The 23,279-nt window shown below is 38.3% G+C and overlaps 1 protein-coding gene across 11 annotated transcripts in view; it reads left to right on the forward strand.

Annotated features, from left to right (window-relative positions):
* GREB1L (GREB1 like retinoic acid receptor coactivator) overlaps positions 1–23,279 on the forward strand; it is a 145,878-nt gene that overhangs the window by 85,766 nt on the left and 36,833 nt on the right. For 5 of the 11 annotated variants that reach the window (XM_064507279.1, XM_026122810.2, XM_026122811.2 and 2 more), the window contains 11 exons: positions 452–628; positions 2,922–3,098; positions 5,331–5,468; positions 8,947–9,081; positions 11,049–11,186; positions 11,517–11,636; positions 13,379–13,516; positions 15,226–15,411; positions 20,189–20,515; positions 21,360–21,488; positions 22,092–22,226. In XM_064507279.1, the coding sequence (XP_064363349.1) occupies positions 452–628; positions 2,922–3,098; positions 5,331–5,468; positions 8,947–9,081; positions 11,049–11,186; positions 11,517–11,636; positions 13,379–13,516; positions 15,226–15,411; positions 20,189–20,515; positions 21,360–21,488; positions 22,092–22,226 (1,800 nt within the window). Of the gene's footprint in view, positions 1–451; positions 629–1,913; positions 2,006–2,921; positions 3,099–5,330; positions 5,469–8,946; positions 9,082–11,048; positions 11,187–11,516; positions 11,637–13,378; positions 13,517–15,225; positions 15,412–20,188; positions 20,516–21,359; positions 21,489–22,091; positions 22,227–23,279 lie in introns of those variants that run through there. The other 6 variants (XM_026122813.2, XM_026122814.2, XM_064507280.1 and 3 more) reach the window with 4 other exon arrangements.

Raw genomic sequence — 23,279 nt, forward strand, 5'->3', positions numbered from 1 at the left:
TGTGGTTAGATCCTTTGCTGTGGGGGAAACCATTTGACTGTTGCTTTCTCTGGCACCTGTCATTTCCTTTCTTGAATGTAGAAATTGCTCAAGAAAAAGAATATAATAGAGCTATCTGAATATGCTGACTGCAAAAGGGAGAGATGATTTTTGATCCCTGTAAATGCAGTGCTGTAGTGTTTATCTGTCGTCTCTGAAACCCTGAGCTAGTGGATCTTACTCTTTTTTGGGGACTTGCCCAAATGCTGTTGAAGGTAGTGGGATATTAAGACAGTAGAGTGGTGAGATATTACCTCAATTTCCTCTGCTTCCCTTGAAAAAGATATATTAAAACTCCCAGTTAGAGCCTTAAGTTGTGGAGGGAGCCCCATTTGTTTGCAGCTGATGCAAAGAAGAAAATTAAAGCAAATCTCTCAAAGATTTATCTGTTTCCTTTTGGTTTGTTTTTTAGGTTTTTGTCAAGCAGGCAAGGACTTACGGTTAGTATCTCTGTGCATGGAGCAAATCGATATCCCAGCAGGCTTCCTGTTAGTAGGAGCCAAATCTCCAAACCTTCCCGAGCACATTCTAGTCTGCGCTGTTGACAAGCGGTTTTTGCCAGATGATCATGGAAAAAATGCACTTTTAGGTAAGAGGGTTTTGTTCTTCTTGCTATAATAATTCAGAGAGAAAGTCACTTCAAAATTACCTAAAATCATTTCAGCTAATGACGTTCTATTAGAAATATGTTGAGGAGAGGCTTGTTTTTATTGAATTAAATGCATAGCCGAACCTGCCTTAAAAGCCCTTTTTAAAACAAGTCCCTGATTCTACAATTAACCGCAGTTGAAGCTTCATGATTTCTGTGTGGGCAGAAGTCAATTGCAGCCCTGGAATTCTGAATGTGAAATATCCATATACTTTTTATCTCTACTCATGCTTACAGCATTTTCATTTAAGAAGAAATATGCTCATACAACTGTAGAAGATGAGCTGTCTATTTTCTGTGGATTAAGGGACAAATTCTACTCTTGGCTCCACCAGGAACATTATTTTCAATAGGAGCTCTGAGGGCAGTTTGGCCCTCAAAAGCTAACACATAGCTAAAAATTATTTACGTCATAGCTGGTTACATCTATGAGCTTTTAAAGTTTAATGTAAGAATGTTTCTTGGTGGTTGAAGACAGGCATATGTGCACCTAGATTTCCTGCTTGGCTCACAATTGGTGCTAAAAGTGATTGTATGTATTTTGGTTCCTTTAGCCTGTTTTGCTTTCACTCTCTCCTTTCTCTCCCCAGTCACTGCGCTGCCTAGAATATAATCAGAAAGATCTTTCAACAGGGAAGAAATTACAATAAAGCATAATTAACCATATTCAACCACACTGCTCAAATTCTATTCCAGACTAGCAATATGTCACATAAGTGTTGAAAACACCTCCTTGTGGTACTTATCACCTTTAATATTATTTCTCCCTTACCCGCATTTAAAAAGCTACTGCAAACCTTTCAGACCTATTGCAGAAATCCCACTAGCCAGAGTCAAGTGGGAGCTGTGGTGTGGTGTGTCCTTGCCGGGTACAGTTGGGGAACTGGGATCCTGGTGCACTCTGGGGTGCAGACTGCCATCCTCAGAGGAGCTGCTCCCTGCTGAGGAGGGGAAATGTCAAGAAGCAATCAATAAGGAACATCTGATAGGCAGACAGATGGTGTTTAGTGTGATCAAATGTAGTAGTACTTGTCTGTCCCCTCCAGAGCTTTGTCTTCGTCTGTCATCTCTGATATTGTTTAATAATGAGCCTACTGACTCCACTCTCATCTGGCATTGCTGGTGTTAATTTTTTAAGTATTTCTAGGCCTTCATAACTGGTACTTAAGAGCAAAGATGTGGCTCAGTAACTTTGTGAGACCCTGATGCCTACTTCTGGTAACAGGTTGCAGGGGAGAAGGGAAGAACTCGTTCTGTGCCTCCAGGGGAGAAACAGGATGAAGAAGTCCACTCTTGGGCATCCTGGGCAATACCATGGTAAAAGATGATAATGAGGCATAGTTAGGATAAAGATAATGGCTTAATTAATGGAGTTTTATGGAAAATGGTTTTGTCAAAAAGACTGAATATCTTTTTTCATGAAACTACGAATTTTGGTGGTGAGTGTAGGAAGCAGTATTTTGTGAGGAAATGGAGGGTGTTAGATAATCCTCAGTCTGGACCCCATCCTCCAGAGCTTAATTCAATGAAGCCATGAAACTGTACCAGTAACACTGCAGTAGTCTTCTGCCTACTTCTTTATTCCTAAATCTGTTGCTTTCATAAGAGATTAGAGGTTTTTAAAAGCATTCTTAAGTACTCCTATGTTTCTCTGTGAAAATCTAAACTTTTGACATTAAATGATTCCTTTGAAGAATTTAATAAGTTATGAGGTTCACCTTAATTGGAAGGTGCCTTGTGTAAACGGCGTCTCACAGAAAATTCACCAGATACGAAGGTGGGCTTTCACCATACAAAGTTGCAGTGGATACTGTGGATTGGCCACTGTTTTGGGAGAGGGAAGCAAGCATACTGCTTGGAGCCCACCTATTTATGTGTCCAAATGTGGAAGTGAAACAGCAAAAGTTACCAAAATTTTCTAGCCTGGCATCACAGTTTTTCTCCCCCTGCCAAATAGTTATTGCTCTCTGCACTGTGTAGAGAGGAAGACTGGTGGCAGAATTTTGGTGTGTGTTAGTATGACTTAGAAAGAGAGAACGGTTTCAAGAAAAGCTGAGATTAAAATTTCTCTGACATGTATATGCTGAGCAGGGTATCTACAGTAGCTTTCTGACTGGAGGCCTTCAGTTAGTCTTAATTAGATGTGCAGGTAGGTTAAAGTGGCCTTATTCCTAGCGAATACCACAAATCATTTAATTTGTGTGTATACCTTTTGCTTCATTTTCTCTTCCAGGATTTTCCGGGAATTGTATAGGCTGTGGAGAAAGAGGATTTCGGTACTTCACAGAGTTTTCCAATCACATCAACCTGAAATTAACCACTCAACCAAAGAAGCAGAAGCACTTAAAGTACTACCTAGTAAGAAGCTCCCAAGGTGTACTGTCAAAGGGACCCCTTATTTGCTGGAAAGGTAATTAAGGTGCCCATTCAATAGGGATTTTAGATTATATTAATTTAATGTTGAACAAGAAATTGAAAGGTGCCATTTAAAATGTATGCATTAAAATGATATTATAGAAGGTGAATTTCTCTACTGATTAAAGGCAGTGGAAAAATTCCAGTGAAGTCTGGATCTTACCAGAGAAGTTTGTTTAAGTCTTTATAGAATCCATGCAATCATAAGTGGTCTTCCTTCATCCCCCTATGCTTTCACTGGAAGCCTTAAATCAATCCTTCTTAAGACATGGAGCCATCTTGGTAGAAGAAATAAGGTTCCTCAATCTGCTAATTGTTTTCTGTGCCTAAAGTAAGATGACTCTCAGCCAGCACTCCAACATTAGCTTTCCGCTGATATGCCTCCAGCCTGAAGATAGCTAGCACACTGTAGAATTAAGAAAGCTCTGGTGACTGATCTCAGGGAAAGGGAAGGAGAAATTGTGCATACTCTTGCCATTTACTGTGCATTTTACGCTGTGGCTTAGTCTCTCCTGGAGCAACCTGTGAACTGCTATTACGTATTGTAGAGATGACAGTTGCGATGCCAAGGGTAGGTAACCAGGGGTTTGGTTACTCGTGGATGCTGGATTTCTGAGCTAGAGCCATGCAAAGACTAAAGGAGGGGTTGGTTTACGTATTTGCTGTCTACTAAGAGGTATGTATGCAGACTGCCTGCCTTCCTCAGCTGAGGTTTCACTCAGTAAAGGCAGAGTGGTTCTGGTGTCTGTTGTTCCAAAAAGGATGATGTAAGGAAGGGAGAAGCTCCAGAGGAGGATTGAGATTCACATCTGAAGAGTCACATCCTCATGTGAATGGCACCATGACACCAGAGCGAGATTGTATCACTGAACTCTATGAGGGATTATGGTACTGGATTAATTTGTTGTTCAATGGTGTCCTGGCTTTAGCTGCTTTTCTCAGTTGCAAGTATAATTTACTGCTATTTTGAGAGGATGCATTTTTTACAGAGCTTTTTGTAAAAACTATGGAAAGGTTTAATTTGGTAGTGTCTTTCTAAAGTTCCAAATACAGAAAAAGGAAACCTTATTTTTCGTTATTTTCCTATGAGCTATGAAAGGATTTGTCCACGCAATACTGCAAAGTCTGATGCACCATTTAGCAAATTGTTCATTGGAATGTTTTGTTCTGCCTAGTGATTTTCATATGCAGTACTGTTCACAGTAGCCACTAAATCTGTGGTAGGTTAGAGAGCGTAACCGAGAGTCACACATCATTTTGTTTCACTCTATGTAAATTTTTTGAATATTGACAATAGCTAGGCTACTGGTATGCTGAGATGCACAGGAGAAGAACAGAATCAGCTTTTGGAATTATTTCTCTGAAATTCCTGATGTTCATGCAGTTGTAGTTAGTGTGTGACCTGGTGAGTGCTGTCAGCAATAACTCACTTGAAAAATTATTTTAAACCTTCTTCTGATCACAAATGTAAATGTGCTGAAGAGGTAGATACCAGGCTAGCTCTTGGTATGATATACAGGTTGCAAGTGTTTTGAGCACGCCTGGAGTTTTATAAAATTGACCAAGAATAGATCTTGTGGGCATCATCTCAGTAGGATCTATCCCCGTGTTGATACCATCCATATGGTTATACTTCATCCAACTACTTACATTGAAGGTCTGATTAGAAGAAGAAAAATGCTCTTAAACGCTCCGCTGCTCTTCGAACAAAACCTGATTAGATCTCAGTTTAAAAATAAATTAATGTGTAATTTTTAAAGTCACGTTCTCCTCCCTCAACTCAGTTTTCACTGAGACAGACAGTCACAGGGATGGGATCTCCCTGAAGGTTTTATGGAGACATACTAAGAATCTGGGTTTCAGCATGATTTTCCATGTAAAGGGCAACATATGATGGTTTGTATAAAGGTTCTGCCACAGAAGTCACTGAATGTTTCCTGGGATATGTCCAGTACTTTCAGATCTCTTGGAAGCTGAGAACTGAGAGCTCTTGCCATTTTGCAGCATCTGGTGTGTATTTGCCTGGCACTCTGAATGGCCCCCAGGGAGGTTTTCTTAATTAGAAGACAAAGTTGACTACACTGTGAGAGCTGTATTTTCATTGAATGCTGCCATTTGCTTCTGTTTGTTTTATGTGCTGTGCATGCTTTTAACATTTTGTCACCTTTCGCCACTGTGTTGCTGAACTTTCAAACTGGGAGACAGGCTGTGTTAATATGTACTGTAGCTGCTTCATTTCCAGAATGTAGAAGCAGGCAATCATCTGCTGCTAGCCACTCTGCTAAACCAAATTCTTCGGTGTCACCGTCCACGACCCCAGAGGGTGGATCAGCTAATGGATACAAATCAGGGTTCACTCAGACAGGTAGGAGCTGAAGGTGCTATAAAGATAACCATTGGGGGTGGTAAGTCACCTCAGATATTGTTGGTTTAGGGATGCCATAAACAAATGGGTATTTACTTCAAGTCATGTATAAGTCACATCTGGGAGGATACCTTTCAAAATTTGCTTTGTGAAAGAGCCAGGTGAAGTTGAAGATTAGCTTAGTTCTCATACAAATTAAAAAGTATGAAAAAGACAATTAAAGAATATTAAAGCATCTTTTGATTAATTTATTTGATTCTTTGTCTCACGGTATTTGTTTCATTTAATTTTTCGTGGATCTTAAAAGACTGAAATTACACATTTATAGTGAGCTCTTTACTTAGTATAAGGAATAGGTCGTTTGCCTTGAAACAAAAAAAATCCTCTTGGGGTAGGTGGGACAGCTTTTATTTATTTATTTATTTAAACTTTGTTTTACACAATAGTGTACTTAGAAAGTAATTTCTCCATACACACACTGTGGTTTTGTGTTATGTAAGCTAGCATGCACTGTAACTGTACTAGAAAACTAGAAATGAAATACTTAATTGAGGAGAAACAATAAAAATTGCATGGACATTGACTGACAAAGAAGCAGCATCTGAATTTCATTTATTTATTTATCGCAAATAGCTACAGTGCTTTTCATCATGCTTTTCTCACGTTGCTTTAGTTATCGCATCTTTATCTATACTATTATATGTTTTTGTGTGTCTCTGTACTATTTCTCGGAAAATTAAAAATAGGAGGAAACTTTTTGTTTAGTTGTTGTAATTGGTTGATATGTATGTACCAGAACATGTATTTCTGTAGAGTAATACGAAATGCAGATGGAAAACAAGCTTGTTGCAATATTTTTTTCACTTACAAGGAATGTTAAAAAGAAACAACAAACAAAGGCTGAACATACGTGTTTGTATGAAATTGTAATCACTGATCAGTATGTTCAGAGACATTTTCCCCGACTGGTCAACCCTGTTTCTGTTTAGGGAGCTGCATTGTTAAAATGAAATGAGAGTGTTATTTAAACACATCTGCATTTCACTGCATGATCCATTGGCTTCCAGAGCCTGGCTTGAGAACTGTGCAGATGCATGAGAACCCATTTATTTGAAATAACAAGTAATCTAATATTTGCATAGCTTTGTCTTCTATTGTACCTGCCAAGTTAATAGATACACCTTTTATATACTGCTTTCTCCTTATCACTCAGTGTGATTTTCAGTCTGCTTGGGTTTTTTGTGTGTCACTGTTTGTACTCCTAGGTCACAGTTGTCAAAACCTTTTCATCTCCTTCCACTGTTATCTTCTATCTGAAGATAATGCCACATTCATACATATGAATTCCCTGTGACCAGGAGACGGGAGGGAGGGTACCTTTTTTCTGTGATGTGATTTCTAACATGTATTGCCTTGTAATGAAGGTTCGGGTTTTTATCTTAAACTTTGCCTAGCTATTTGTACTTTGACTTGAATTATCTGCTGTTTTGACAGGGCTGTACATCTTAGCAAGTTGCTTTCTAAAAACCATTTTCAGTTTATTGCCAGCTCATACCCATTTTTCCTTTTTAAGTTCTGTGAATATTTCTGTTGTCTGCCTTTGTAACTGTACAGTGCAGTCTTCAAGTTTTAGAAGATATTCGTAGGTAGATAGTGTATGTGCATGCACACAGTACTGCATTGAAATGGTAATTTCATGGTAGAAATTAGAGCATAAGAGAGTTCTGAAATACTGTAGTTAAAATTGCCAGTATGGTATAGCCATGACATTACAGTCAAGTGTCAAGGCCCTCCTTCAGAAACATGGGAAGACGCAGTTCCTTTTCAAAGGAAGGACAATGGCTATATAAAAACGTCTGAAATGTCAAACACTGTCATGTTCCGTTTCAAGCAGACACATAAAAGGGAAGACTTCAGTCCAGATGTTTAAAGGGTGGTAAGCAACCAGAAACAGGGTTTTGCAGTAGAAAGTGATGAACAATTTTAGTAAGTACTACAAGTACTGCTTAGCTACCAGCATGATACTTAAATATATAGCAACCACCTCTACTTTCACAGATAAAATTTCTAGATAATATATTAAAATTAGAGAGGAGGGAAAAATCCCCAAAGCTTCTGGACAGTTTATTTTGAGGAAGGCCTTTACATTACATATTTGCTACGTTGTGTTTAATGAGAGACTAGTGTTTCTTTCCAGAGCCTCTGACCTGGTGGCTGACATTTGTTAGCCATTCAGCCTATTTCCTATGAACTTGGAGAAGTCTTTGTGCTGAAGCAGCAACGTCGAGTCTGCGTGCATTCTCCACCTTAGTTATTCCATCCGCCAGGGTAGACCCTCCTCCCCACCCTCCGTCCTGGAATGGTGTGTTACCACCTGAGGGTGAATGCATTTGACAGATCAAGTTGGTCTTGGCCTTCTGTTTTCTTTCTCTGGCCATTTTGCTAGGACATCTATAGGTGAACCGAGCCTGCTCTGCCTACTTGTTGCAAATAAATTTCTGCAGAGAAACTGAGTTAGTATTCTTTCACCGTGGTTATAAGAATTTGGATTTGTCAGTGTAACAGCATCCAAGTGTACAACTTTTCTTTGAAATATATTGCAGATATTATACGTCTAATGTTAAAGTAGTGGTCTCCACACTGAGAGGCTTTGGATCAGTTCTGCTTTACAGTTTAATAGTGGAAAAATATTAGAATGTTTTTATTCTTTAGTTTATCCATCTATAAAATAGGACTAATAATAGTTTTCTGTCCTGGTAAAGTGCTCTAAGGAATAGCTGCTTGTTAATTTGTGCAAAGAACTTGGACTCAGATACCTTCATTGCTTACCCAGACTCATAAATGGACATACACTTTTCATAGCCTAGTAGACAGTAGTGCTGTAAGGTGATCTTCAGGAGGTTATCTGTTTGATTTTTGTCCTGCCCTAAGTCAAACTCATCAGTGTCTGACAGAGGTTCAATAAGCTGTTCTTGAAAATCTCAAGTGATGGAGATTCCACAGCCTGAAAAGCAACTTATTCCAGTGCTTATTCCTTGTGTTTGCTGGGGGCAAGTCACATAAGCTCTTGCCTTAGCTTTCTCATCTGTAGCACAGGTTAATGGTGTTTACTTGTCTATCTCGCAGGGCTATTTAGGGGAGCAATTAGATAACAATTTCTATGCTCAATATATTTTTCAAATGTTATGTGAAAGCAAAACATGGTGGAAGAGATTTACTGTGAATTTCTTATATTGTTAGGCTCTGTAGAAATGCTCAGTAAATGTCTGCTAGAATTCCTAAAAGATATTGTTACATTATGATTTCTTAGGAGGGAAAAATATTTGTTTGTATTATATGCGTAGATACGTATGTAGATTTTATATAAAGGTGTGTGTTTATGTATATATACACTATATATAAAACACATATATAGTATATATAAATATATATATATAGTTTTTTAATCATTACTTAGTTAAACAACCTCTTTTCTCAGATTCTTCAGTATTCAGTCCAGCAAAATCATCTTCTGCTGTTAACTTAAGTGGAGCTCAAGACCAATCCCGGAACAAGAACATTGTGAAACCATTGGCTTTGTCGGTACAGCTTGTAGGAAGGGCATTTGCTGCAGGTAGCACTTTGCTTTGCAGGATAACTGAAAGCCAAGGGAATTATCTGATTAGCAGCCAAGAAATAAGGGAATTACATCTTTGGTGGAAAAAAGAAAGAAGAACATTCACTAGCCTTTCCAAAACTTATATATTCTTTCAGTCCTCTGCACATAAATTTCCTTGGCCAAAATGAGCCACATCTTGACTTTCTTATTTTAAAAGTATGCATTATTTCCCTTTCTGCACTTCCTAAGTAATCTAAGAGAGCACAAAAGTCACCTCTTGATATGACACTTTTTAGATTCTTTCCTCAATAACTGAGAGCTATGTGGTGTTCTCCATCTGTGATTGGTATAGTTTCTCCAGATATATTGCATGGAATTTAGTCTCCTTTAAAGGAAGTTTAATATCTGTGCTATTTTAATTAAGCATCACTATATTCTATTTAATAAATTAGAAGCCTTAACTGTGGCATCTAGACCCCTCATTTCCTTACTCTGTTTTGAAATTCTGATTGTTTATTACTTTAGCTGGTTATATAAAATTATCAAAATTATTATAGGGAAGTGTGTTTGAATAAAAAAAGTTGTACTTTTTTTGGTTCCTGTATGCACGCACATGAGTATTTTATTTTATACCTATTGTATTATGCATGTTATTTTATACAATATACATTGTTGTATACACATAATATAGATACTACATTGCATATAGTTAATATACTCTGTCAAACAAATCATTAAAACCGTCCTTTTTGTAAAATACCAGTAATTACCATCTTTCAGAGGAGTAAAACATTTCCCCTACACGCCTGGGGAAGAGTAGAATTTGTCATGCGCTCAGATAGATTACTTCCATCATTTCAGCTAGTTCTGTAATTGACCCACAGCAGCCGTGTCTGTGCATTCCAAATCATAGATTCAGAATACCAAAGGAGAGCTTGCAGTTGGCAAGTGCAACATGCAAATTTTCCTAATTGTCAATTTGAGTGTCTTGTGTCTGAATTTATTTGGATGACTATGGTTGGAAAACAAGTTTGACATCACATTGTTTTAAGTCATACACCCTTATCTTGGACATTTTCTGTTGCAGCTGACATCAGCAAGCTATCGGGCCATCTTCTGGTATTGCTCCAGAAGTATGTTCCTGGGAGTTAAATTCCTGTGGAGCTGGCACATATGCAAAGGAGCTGTAGCCCCCGAGCCCCATTTCCACCCTATGCCGTTTATGCCATTTTTTTTTTCCTCCTGCAAAAAATAGACATAAGAACAGAATATGATGGAGCCAAATACTGAGAGGATATAACTTCTTGTGATCCTCTGCTTTTGTAGTTCCCTTTCATGATCTGGATATAGCAGGGCCTGCTAAGGTGTCAGATCTGTGGGGCTGGAGGATTGTCTTAGGTGGAGGTAGCAAAATTAAAGATGATTTGCATCAGTAAAGTCCAGAGCATGCACACACTGCAGCAAGCTGTCCTCTTTTCCGTGCCCAGACTCCCTTGCAAAGGGTTCAGGTTAGAGCCCTGTAATGAATTATTGTGTATGACACATGGACAATTGGGGGATAAAAAATATAGGTGCACCAAAGAGGCCTAGAAGTCTTTATAAGCTGAATTCATGATGAGCATTTTAAAAAAAAATTCAGTTTCTAACAAATTTGTGACAAAATTCCCAATTATTTTCCGTGTGTAATTTTTTATTTTGTTTTGGTTGGAGTTGGTTTTGTGTGGGGGGGTTTCTTCCACCTGATCCTTCCCACCCTGCAATCTGGACATCCTGTGACAAGATCTGAATTTTGCCACCTGTGTTCAAATTATTTTCTACCAAATACGCCGTGTGCTTTCCCTGGAGTATGTTTCAGTCACTCATCTTGCCCTTTTGGTGTGTGTGTGGGGGGTGGTGGTGGTGGTGTATGCTGCGCTATTATTTTGTTTGTTTGTTTCAAGATTGTCTGAAGCCACACACTCTGTATCTTATTATATACTCAGCTCCCCTTTCACTGCGTGCCACGGATGTTGCTAATGGAAACGCTAATGGAGGAAGAAACAATATACTGAGTTCTACGCTCTCTCGGCCTATGCCTCACTCAACGTCTCCTAGCCCCAGCTGTGCAGCTGGAGACCAAGGTAAGGAAAACCTGTTTCTTTATTTAAAGCTGCACTAGCTGTTGAGCCTGAAATTTGTGATTTTATTTTTCTTCCCATCATAGCTGTTTCTGCAAGTCAGTCTTTACAGATACACTTGGTTTCTGGCATGAGCATTAATGGTAACCTTGTAGTCTTCAACACAAGTAGCAACATTTCTCACATAGTCTGGCCTCATGTATATCTGTGTGTAATCCTCTGGAAGTCAGTGGAGTTGTACTAGCTCAACGCCCTTGTGAAGTGGGAACGTGGGCTGGAGTCTGTTCACTTGGAAGGATGGCATTTAGAATGAGTTTTTGCTTTTTTTCTCAGCATCAATGTCCAGTTCTGGGCCACCAAAGAAGCGTCACCGGGGATGGTCTCCTGGGTCCCCAGTGCCTCCCCCTGGTTTAGTGGTACCTGTTCCTACAATTCGGCCTTCGGCAAGAACAGGTAAAACTTTAATAATACGGAGACTTCATTTGTTAGAAGTTGTATAGCCTGTCTGGTAGCCCACTGCTGCTCTCTGAAGTGTTGCACAGAACCCATCAGTGAGCTTGGGTGCCATGGACAGTGTTTCAGGTGCCCTAGAAAAGCACACAAGATCCTTGTCTCCATAATCTGAGAAAAGATGGGACAACGGAAAAGTGAAACTATTGGGAGCAGGGGAGGAGGAAAAGATGGTAATCGTATTAATAAGGATCCAAAGCTATCTAACTTGCTTAAATGTAACTCAGTTCTTCAAAAATTGTGAAGATGTATGGATATCTGAACATATCTGAAGGATTTCCATTAGCCTTCGTCTTGAATGTTATGGCTCAGTCTGGCGTCGCATGCTGCAGAAACAGTATACTCAGTTCCTGCTCAGGAAAGAGGGCTTTGTATAATTCTGGCCTCATAGAGGTCACTGTCCACCACATTATCTCTAGTTAGAAGGATACAGTGTGTGATACCAAACATGTAGTGTGCCTAGAAAAACTCTGGGAGAGATATGTAATATCATCATATGAAAAAAGAATAAATACAAGTGTGAATACTCATCTGTGTTTATGTATGCACCTCTGTTCATACATAACTATTAATGAAATTGTTCATCATTGAAGCACTTCTCAGTGGTGGGATTCAGAATTCTTTGTAAAGGGAAATAAACAATTTTTCTTCCTGCCTCTACAGAGTAGAAGAATAAACATACAGGGATAAAAAACCCACATTTATCATACCGCACAATGTATTCTTATCTCTGCTTTGGTGGGCTTGGTTTTGAGATATTTTGGAACTGATTTTCACCAAATATTCACCATGGGAAGAAGGGGTACTTGATACTGTAAGCCTGTCTACTTGATCACCTCAAATCAGTAGGAGCTTTTGTAGATTTCTGTCTTTAGAGAACTGCTGAAGATATATGATATGAGGCAAGCTCCTCCTTTTGGCTGAGTTTGTCTCAACAAATCTACTACCTCACCTGTGTACTCCATTTTCCATGAGTCTTTTGTAACATTTTTTCTATCGAAAAAGCATATCTACAGCTAAAACAGATGCACACATATGTTTGTTCATGCTACCTATAATGCTTTTCTTTAGACAGCATTGTTTGAAAAATCTGTTACGAACAACCATTGAAGTCTGAGAATTTTTTGAAGCAAGTCTTACACCAAAACCAGTACAGATTACTAAAGTCTTGAGCTTTGTTTCCTTTTACTTTTGAAAACTGCCCTTTCTCTCTTATGGATAAAGCTTAATTTTTATCTTTCTAACATCACAGTTGCCAAGAGGACAGCTTTGAGATTTTGGCTTGTGTTTGTCTTTCTAATCTATGTATCTTTTATGTCAAAAGTCAGAGTGATCTCTTCCTTTATATTGATTGACTGGTAGCATTGGGAGGTAGCCTCCGTTTTAGAGGTGGCCTTTTGGCTTAGTACTTGGCTTTGTTAGAAGATGCATATTCAAACCTGTGTTTTTCTCTCCAATTCCCATGAACAATACAGTAGTCAGAAAAAGTTTTATTTTAGGGGTGGGAATATAGGAGGATATAGGCTCTCAGTTTAAATTACTTAAAACTATAGCAGGAAATGCAGAGTCCTTTTGAATTTTATTACAGTTAGTGATCTGCAGTAATTTTTTCTCATTTGTTCATACGGCCAAATCACAGTATGAGCCTTTTAATAATGGAAGCTTTTCTTTTCTTTATTTTATAGAGCCTCTTTTGTCAGTCCCAGTTCCTCAATCCATGTTAACTGGAATTTTACAGCCTCAACCCATCCCAGCAGGGGAGACTGTAATAGTTCCTGAAAACCTGCTGAATAACTCGGGAGTCAGACCAGTGATTCTGATAGGTAAGTCTTACACTGGAAAATGAAGTGCTGCATTTTGAACAAATGCATGCTTCTCTAGGAGAAAGGTGATTTTTGTTTCTTTTTGTTGATTCTGACACATGATTCAACCACACTGTTGATTCAGTACAGCATTTGTCATGGGTAGTTTGCTTTATGTGCTCGACACTTACAATAGGAAGTTAGGTGATTTCTGATAGAACCTGATTTGCAAATGGATCATTACTAGGTCAGATTTATACAAAACCTCTGGCCAAATTGAAGTTTTGTACAATTTTTGTAAAATCCAGGAATAGAAATATTTCCATGAAATGAAAATAACTTTCCAGTGTAAACAACTTACAAAACAACCAAACATTTCCTGCAGCATTTATAGTCCAGATCTCAAAGCCCAGAGATTCTGCATGAGAACCAGAAAATTGATTCTGAACTGACTAATCAGAAGTGAATCCTACTAGCTTTTTGTCTTTTAAGGTCCCATTATTATTGTAAGCATCTAAGATAAATAACAAATCAGACCAAATCCTCTACCTGTATAAAGTTCAAACTGAGCTATTTGGGAATAATATATAACAAACATGGGTTGACCACTACTGCCAAAATTTTGAGGAGTGATTTTTGACTCTTCTAAATCCTTTTCAGTTCAGCATAGTACAGATGGCTGTATAAAGTAGCTTCAGTATTAACAGAACATGCCTATCCATACCATCCGTGGAATAATTTATCATTCATTAAGAAATGGAAAAGTTCTCAAAGTGCTCAGTTGCACAGATAATCCTCATACATACACGTTCAAGAGAATTCATAGGGCCATTTACACTAGTAAGAACCTCAAGGTTAGGGTTGCATTTTTTTTGCTTTGTTTTATTTATTTTTGTTTTCTGGAAGCATAAGCTCTACCATGGTGCTCTATCGTAGCCAGAGCTACACTTCTGTATTAAAGATGAGGGTGCCTACAGTCATCAGCTTAAGTGCAAATTGAATGCAGCCCTTAGGCTCTTGGAGAGTTGCCAATGAAGTCCTCAGTTCAGCTAAATGTTAGTGTCCCTGAGAAACAGTGTCCTATTAATAGTACAGAACCAGATGTACCCAAATGGATGGGTTTGACAAAATCTATGTGGAAATTTTTTTGAAGGAAAATATTCTCAAGGAAGAGAAGAGTTAGCCTGTTCTCATCTGCTTTACCTTACAGAGCAGCATGTTTAGATGTTGATGTTTGTTAAACCTGTTTATGAAAACAGAATGTAAACACAGCAAAAAGGTGAAATCGATCATGGCAATACACAGTGCCTGAATCAATTCTAATGTGCTTTTGTAATGTTAAGATCAATGTAATATGCTTCTATTGATTTTTCTTTTTTGTACGCTATATTACGGAGAACGTCATCCTCATGTATTTAAAGGTCAGGGTAAGACCCAGATAGGAAACATTCTCATTTGTCTTTGGATAAAATTAGTTATTATCCTGATGGTATGCAGTTATCATTAGTTTTTGCAAATCTTTATGATCATTTGTTGTAATATACAGCAAGGAGCACTCCCCTATCTATCTTATTTTTGTAAGCAATGATAGTGTCAAGAATGGTCACTGATGCAGTATCTTTTGCAAGGTAACATTAAGTAGAACTTTGGGAATGTTACGTTGTGCAAGATTTCATGTGGTAACATATTTTGAGAATTTTTAGCTTTATCTTTGATTTTCTTCTTTGAAGGTTATGGCACTTTACCTTACTTCTATGGAAATGTTGGTGATATTGTTGTAAGTCCCTTGCTGGTGAATTGTTACAAGATTCCGCAGCTGGAGAACAAGGATTTGGATCTCCTGGGCTTGACCAGCAGTCAGCTCTTAAGCGTGGAGAATATGATACTTTTAACTATTCAGTATCTTGTCCAACTAGGTAAGCAGTTTGTTGTAAGTGCTTCAGTTTTTGTTTGTGACTGTATTTTTTTTTCTCGCCACCTGCTTTATTTCTGTTTTAGAGCCAGTTTTATGGCTATCTGTTTTCATGCGTGGAAGAGGTAAGTGGCTCCATCTAGTGTGTGTGACTTTGCTACTTTATGCATAAGATGGAAGTGAAGTGAATTTAAACGCTCATCTTGCCTCTGCTCTCCATATGGGGATTGACCTTTGTAAAAATGCGGTCCTCCTTTGCAATGCAAATAACTCATTTGCTTAGGGTATCAAACCATCAGTTATCACAGTCCTTGCTAAGGACACTCGGTCTGTTTTATTCAGTTTCGTGACAAATGCTGGCAGATGTGTGGTGGTCATCATTGTTTTGGTGACAGCAACGTTTACATGAAAACCACGTTTGTTATTCAGGCTAGGGCAAGTTATTCAGCGAATATCTCATTTTAGTAAATGTATTTGAAATGGACTCTTTGCAAGTTTGCAGGCAAACCAGCAAACGACATTTTCTTTTTCTTTTTATAGGTCTAGAAAATTTTCCCTACCTTAGAGTAAAATACAGCAGTCATAGCAGTAAGGTTTTAGAAGCCCAAAGAATAATGCAGGATTAGCTCTGGAAAGCCTCTCACAGCATTCTCAGTCTTAATCTCTGTATTTGAAAAGGTGCTGCTTACCATAGAGGAGCGTGCAGTGACTTTTGTGAAGAGCACACTGTTTTTTCTGTACTGGATAAACTGGGCTTCTGCTAAGGCCTCTGTAATACAAAATAGCATCAAATGTGCAAGCATTTCAAAAGAGATACAACTGGTGATAGTGGGGATAATCTGGGGAGTAAATGTGCTCTGTGTAAGTTTAAACCATGTGTTCTTATGCTTTGCTGTTTTCTGCTGATGCAATGCTGTTACAGATGAGAAGTAGGTTATGTCTTGTGTAAGTGACCTGTCTGCTTTATTTACCATTCTCTGCTGGGGAATAGCATTAATAGTTCACTGGATGCCAGGCTGGAACTGACAAAGGGTTTCCCTTTACAGGCTAAATATTCTCTCAGTGGGCTTAAATTTATTTGAGGTTTTTCTCTTCATTGGAAAGGTTGTAGAGTGTGCATGTTAAAACCATGCAGTTCTGGATTGATAGAGGCAGCTTACGAATTTCCTTCAAAGAAGCACGTAGCCAGCCAATACAGTATTTCCAGTTAATGTGTATATATATTTATTGAAACTTCTGGAGCAGTCAGGGAACTGCATTCCATAATCATTGATGAGTGTGACCTTAGATGGATGTTTAGTCCATACTTTCTGCAAGCTAATGCATGCCTTATGCAAAATTTCTGGAATTCAACTTCACTGTGTCTAATCAGCACCACGTCTTCAGCATAAAGAAGTTCTCTTATTAGTAGGTGTTTCACTTGGCTTTTCTTCTTAACTGTGCGAAACTGAACATTTTTCCGTTTGGCCTTATGTGGAGATGGGCACCAGCACTGCAAGATAAAAGAGTCTAATGAAAAGAAAAGTAAAAACATTCTGAAGAGCATTGGGATCAAAACATGTCAATGGTTTTAATCCTGCCGCACACTTAAAATTGTTGGAATCGTGACAGCCACACTGAACTGTAGCCTTTACCCCATGTTGTAAAATCAAAGTAGATTAAAGATGCTTGGAGGACAGCCAGGTTCAAAAGTTTTTGACAGGAAGGAATGGAGACAAATACTCACATAAATTAAGAGTTTGTTCATGTGAGCCTCTTTTTTTTCTTTAGAAAGTAAGACTAAAAAGATATAAATTTTTTCCAGAATATGTTGCAAAAGGGCACGATAGAGGCCAAGATCTGAGAAGCAGTCAGAAGAATGCCATGTCCCAAATGCTGCCTAATTTTTACAGGTCTCTTACTTGTACAAAATATTTTTGCATAAGACTATCTGTGATTCCAGATCATAACAATATTATTTATGGAGGTACTCCGTTTTGGAAAAATGATATATCTGAGAATTCCTTTCAGTTTTCCTGAAAGAGTATGACAACATCATTAATTGTGGGAGTATGCTGTTACGTTTTTTGAAATCAGTTGAGCAGTCTCACAATGATATTACAAATTAAACAAAGTATTTGTCCTTCTAAAGCTTTCTTCTTACATCTTCTATGAAAACTGTACACAGTTAAAGCTATGATTGTGGGCTATGGTGCTGCTATACATAAATTCCTGTGCCTGCTAAAAGAATAACTAAAAAAGAGCAAGAAGTGTGTTTGATTTCTGTGGGGTTTTTTAAACAGTCTGTCTCCAGTATTTTTGTAGATTTCACATTTGTTATTTTTGGCAGCATTCATGGTGAACATTTCACAAGCTCGTTTCTGTACCTCAAAATGCCCATATTTGCGGTATGGGTTTATGTTCTATCATTTCTACTCTCGTGCTTTTTATTATTGCACCACAGTCTCTGCAAACACAATTTCATCATATGCAGCAGTAAGATCTGCATTTTATTTTTTTAGATGGAGGAGATTTCCGGATCCTCTGTTAACTACCTGTCTAGAATTATAAAGTCATCCTTCGTTGTCTCTTGTTGTGGTACAGTTGAATCACTTTGACTAAGTTTATGGAGTGGCACCCAGAGGTGTTTTGTAGTTTCTGTATCTGGATGCATATCCCAACTCAATGCAGGAACAAGCCTCTGTCTTCTGTGGAAATGATATTCAGAGGCCCAAAACAAGAGATTATTCCAGCAGTTCCTTAATCTTGGATGGTTGGAGGACTGCTTCTCTGCGGGCTATATGGTGAAGTAGGTCTACCCAGAAATGGATGGCATTTGAATATGTTGTACTTAAATTTTAAGTGCTTTTCAAAGCATACCTACATTAAGAAGGTCTTTCACAGATATGGATTTTACATGGTATTATTCTTTTTGCAGTTTCATTTTCTGAAGTCAAAGTAGTGCTCTGCAAAGAAACTTCCAAATCCTCTCCTTTTACTTTGGCAGATTTCTGTGTATGTATTTTTATGAAATTGTTCACAATGAAAACCAGTACCTATCATTTTGTCTTCCATCACATCTGATCTTACGTCCATTGTTTTTCCTCAATAATTGTTCTGGAGAAAGTTTACCAGGAGTCAACTGTGATACTAAATCCTTTGCTAAACTCAGAGTATTTCCATATCAGAGTGTTTCTGACAACTAACTTTATTCTAAAAGGTTTTTTTCTTGGCAATCATCTGAGTGAAATTTTGTGTTGTTCTCACACAGACGTGTGAATAATATGAACAGTTATGTGAAGAATTTTAACAGTGAATTAGGATATTTTAGCATCATTTTGAGTCTTCGTAAGTTTTCCTGGTTTGGGGGTCTTTCCATTTGTACAGTTATTTTCATCTTTCTTGGATTTGTGCTGATCTCTTTGTCTACAGTCTGTCTCCTAAGTAACTTCCCTCATTCAGCAAAAGCTTGCTGAATGTTTATAACATCTTTGTTGTTTTAGACATATTGTAGATAAGATTTATTTTTGCAGAAGATGATTTATTTCTGTATCAGTTAACATTTTTTTTCTGTTTCTGGATTTTCAAAGATCTAGTGTGAGCGATGCTTTAGCATCTGGGGCAGTGAAGCAAAGTAGAAGGGAAGAGAAAATATATTTTCCCAGAAAGAGAACTGTAAAGAGAGAGATATGCCCATATGGAGTTAAATGAGACTCATCAGAACTTTTCAGTTTGCATCAAAAGTGAAAATACCCTTGCAATAGGAATCTGTAGGTCTCCCACTGTCCTATGGTAGTTGGATAGTGATATAGGTTATATGTGCTCTGCCTCTCAGATAACCTTTCTGTTTCCTCTCTTTTCGACTCCCTTTGCTTGTTTTCTCTGGCCCTGAAGGATAACATAAACAACAAATAAGCATTTCACATATCTCTGGTGTTTAAGCTCCCCCTGTTTGTCACAGAAGAGCAAACTCCTGAGGTGTGAATTTGTCTCCTGTGGCACTGACATGAGATCTTGGCAATTTAAACTATGCTCTGCGTTCATGAATATTTTTCATTTGCTCCTGAGTATGCATGAAAATGAGATAAACCTTACTAAGAAAAATGTTAATTGAAGCTGAGTTGGGGGAATTGATGCTAAGATATGAAGCTTGTATTTCTGTTTTTCTATTCAAATTCACAATACAGTCTACAGAAGTCTGTGTCACTTAGACGTAGAATGGCATAGACATAACCTTCTCAGTGTTAGAAGTTTGAATATTTGGTAAATTAAACTGTAAAAGAAGAAATTAAACATCCTTATTTACATCCATGGTTAGTCTATTGGTATACAAGATGAGTAAAAACAAAATGAAGACCGGTTGACAGGCTTTGCCATACTGCATCGGTACAAGGATAAGCATTTGGGCTTTTTTCTGTAAAGCCATGCGGCGACTCGGTGATTAATATTGCTGTTCCAGGCAAAAGGCACATATTCTCCCACCCCTTCTCACCAGTTACTGAGGGTAGAAAAGCTAGGAGTAAGGTGGAATCCTTGATTCTTAAAAAAAAGAAAACAGGGGGAGGGAGGGAGGAAGGAAAGGAAGGGGAGAGAGAGGAAGAGAGATGCTTCTGATACCGAAGAGCCAGAATATGCCGTTTGGGTTGATATCCATTGTGTGTGAGGGAGTGCAGCTTTTAAACGCAAAAATACACTTTAAACTGTAAAGAGCATCTCAGATCTAGACAAACAAGTGATTATTGCTGGTTCAATAACATTTTGATATGAGATACCATTTTTTAATCTGTTTGTTTTTGATATAGGTCCTGACCAGATACCCCTCAGGGAAGAATTTGAACAGATCATGTTGAAAGCTATGCAGGAGTTCACTCTGAGAGAGCGATCCTTGCAGATGAGTGCACAGTGTGTCTCTGTGTCACCAAGTCAACTCCCTTGGCTTGCTAGGTTAATTGCAAGTGTGTCCCGGGACCTGGTGCACGTGGTTGTTACTCAGAACTCCCTGGCAGAGGGCATCTCGGAGACTTTGAGATCTCTCAATGAAATGAAGCATCAGCAAAAGCTACCAGATTACGTAGTTGCCATTTGTGCATCAAAGATTAGAGGAAATGAATTCTGCGTAGTAGTCCTAGGTAAGTGTATTTATAGTACACTTCAAATACAAATGCAGTTTTGTGGAATGCGTTTTCCCATTAGTTCTTTTTGTTCCCCTTCATATTGTTGCATTGCAATGTCAAAGTTTACCCTTCCTACATGAAGACTTTGAGTACTGGTGTCCATGAGGATTTAGGAAGATAGCTGTATGTTTTCAGCCACATTCAGTTAGACCCCTTGAGAGACTCCTTGAGAGGCCTGAAACTTTATTCTCTGTGTGGCTGCCTTAGGAAATATTTTAAAGTGACCTAGCAGCAAAACTGTGTGTCCATCTTTTTCTGTTTTGTGAGGCAGCTGTGTTATTTCACATGACAATATTGAATTGACCACAAATCTTCTGTAAACCACTATAAAACAGAACATCCCTTTTACCATGCTGACTTTCAAAAGCCTGTGATGTTTGTGTGTGCATGAGTGTGTCTGAGTGGAAGTGAATTTGTGACTAGTCATCTTTCCTTTGTAGGTAGATAAATTAGTAATGTCCGTTTTTTTCCACACTAAGGATAATTACTTTTTCATATTTAACCAGAGCCTCCATTCCATCTAAGGTACACACCATCCATCTAAGGTACATTTTGCATATCATTTGTCTCCGAAGTGTGCAGACCGGTGGGGAACAGCTTGCAAAGGATATGCTAAACTGATATACTAATTCTTCTGTCACTAGCAAAATAGACTTGACTCCTCTCCTGATCTCTTGGGTAAAGGCAATGTAGATCCATGACTGAAGATGAGCATGCCCTTTACCTCTAGAATGAAAAGGTGGTGTTGATGGTGTACTGTATTAAAGATTGATCTTTCTTTTTTCCCATCCTTCTCCAGGTCAGTATCAGTCTAGAGCACTTGTGGAAAGCATGCTTACAACCAGTGAGTTCTTAAAAGAGATCAGTTATGAGCTCATCACAGGGAAAGTTAGTTTCCTGGCATCACATTTCAAAAATACGTCTTTAGGTGAGTCATTCTGAGAAACAGAAGTTCTAACAAAGACAGTGACTGCCTTGTTTCTATAGTTATTATATACATACATATATATATAGCTGCCAAAGCACACATGAAAATACAGCTCTCCCCTCTCCAGTGAGAGGCATTATTTCTTTCTCTTCATTCAGAAAGTGTAAAGGAGTGTTCCTCATCTCCTTCACCAGGGCAGTGTGAGTTACTCACCCTGTGACAATCCATTTTTAACACTGTTTGTGCTGCTAAATCTGACAGAAGGGCACCCATAAGTGCATGAGTCTTCTGGTTTGCATTTTTAGCACCATTTTTAGCGGCTGTTTTAAAGTGTTTGTTTCTTAGATCATCAGCTATCACAATTAGCTGTAAAGGCATAGATTTGAAATTACTCAGCTGCAGTTTCGTTTTTGGAATTTGTTCAACTGGCAAATCACTAAATAAAAGAGAAAAACATTCTCGCTCCCTCTCTTCCCTTATCTCCAGCCTCCTGCCCTTCACAGATTCGACATCAGCTGTGTGAGAACATGTATGTATGTTAAGTTTTACTTCATTTGTCTTAAAGTTTTTCCAGACAATTTGTTGTTGTTAATTCTTAACTAGGTGATGATTTGGACAAGCTGCTAGAGAAAATGCTGCAGCAGCGAGGAGAAAGTGTTATTATTCCTTTTAATGGAGATGTTAGTGAATGTGTGTCATCTCAGGAGGCAATTGCCATGGTTTCTACACAAGAACCAGGTAATATTTTTACATGCAAGATGTGAAATAAGTGAATAGTTTGTCAAAATGCATGTGCCTCAGAAGAGTCTAAGGCAGAGCTGCAGTCAGTGTGCCAGCCTTCAGATATTAATACTGCCAGCTGAATGTAGCAATTCAGCAGTCTCTTGGACAGAAAATCTGTGTAATAACCTTCAGCAACCTTTTTTCTCTATATTTTATAATTCCTAAACTAAAGTACTTGATCTCCTGCTTTGCACTCACCAGAGTAGAGAAGATGCTCTTGGATAACATTGGCAGTGTGGACTCATCTCACCTTTTCACACCTAGAAAAGGAATATAATCTTGGGTTTAAGGCAAAGGGAACTATGTTTTGCTCCTGATCTCCCCAGGAGTCCTCCTATATCTTAACTTTTGATATTCCTCACTTTCCAAATGTGTAAAATGGAAGAAATTTGTATAACACAAGTGTGCCCCAGGGCTTCAGGTTTTGGGGAAAGGGTTTTAAGATCTTGGATTAAAAGTGCAATGCAAGTGTAATCTATAATTTGTTTATTTGAGGTGCACATTATTCAGCACAACAAGTGATGAAATACTTATGTGCAAAGGATGAACTGAGACTGGCTGCCTGAAAATGCTCATTAGCTTTGTCCCATTTTGGAATTCTTTGATTATTCAGAGTTTTAACTGTACTTTCCTTTTCATATGACAGTTATGATAAAAGAAGAACACTGAGCTGCTGTGAACACTGAGATTCTTTTAGGTCTAGTATCAAAGCAAATTCAACCTCCAGTAAAGCTTTGTTTTCCCTGTGAAAGAAAGGTATGCTCTTGACTCACATTAGTTAGCTCAAATTAATCAGCTCAGTGTTAAATCTGAATGAAAACAGAATGGTTTGTAGTCTCCACATGGATCAAAAGATCCAATTAGAGAGGCTGCCAGGCACACTGTTCTGGCTCCCTCCAGAAGGATAAGTCTCGAGCTTCCTTACAGAGTAAGCTTGAAGAAAGAACAATCTTTCGATTCACTTATTTTTTGTTGTTACTATGTAATGATGTTCAGTTGCTGCTTTTT

The sequence above is a fragment of the Dromaius novaehollandiae genome, chromosome 2, assembly GCF_036370855.1.
Source record: "Dromaius novaehollandiae isolate bDroNov1 chromosome 2, bDroNov1.hap1, whole genome shotgun sequence".
Classification (NCBI taxonomy): Eukaryota; Metazoa; Chordata; class Aves; order Casuariiformes; family Dromaiidae; genus Dromaius; species Dromaius novaehollandiae.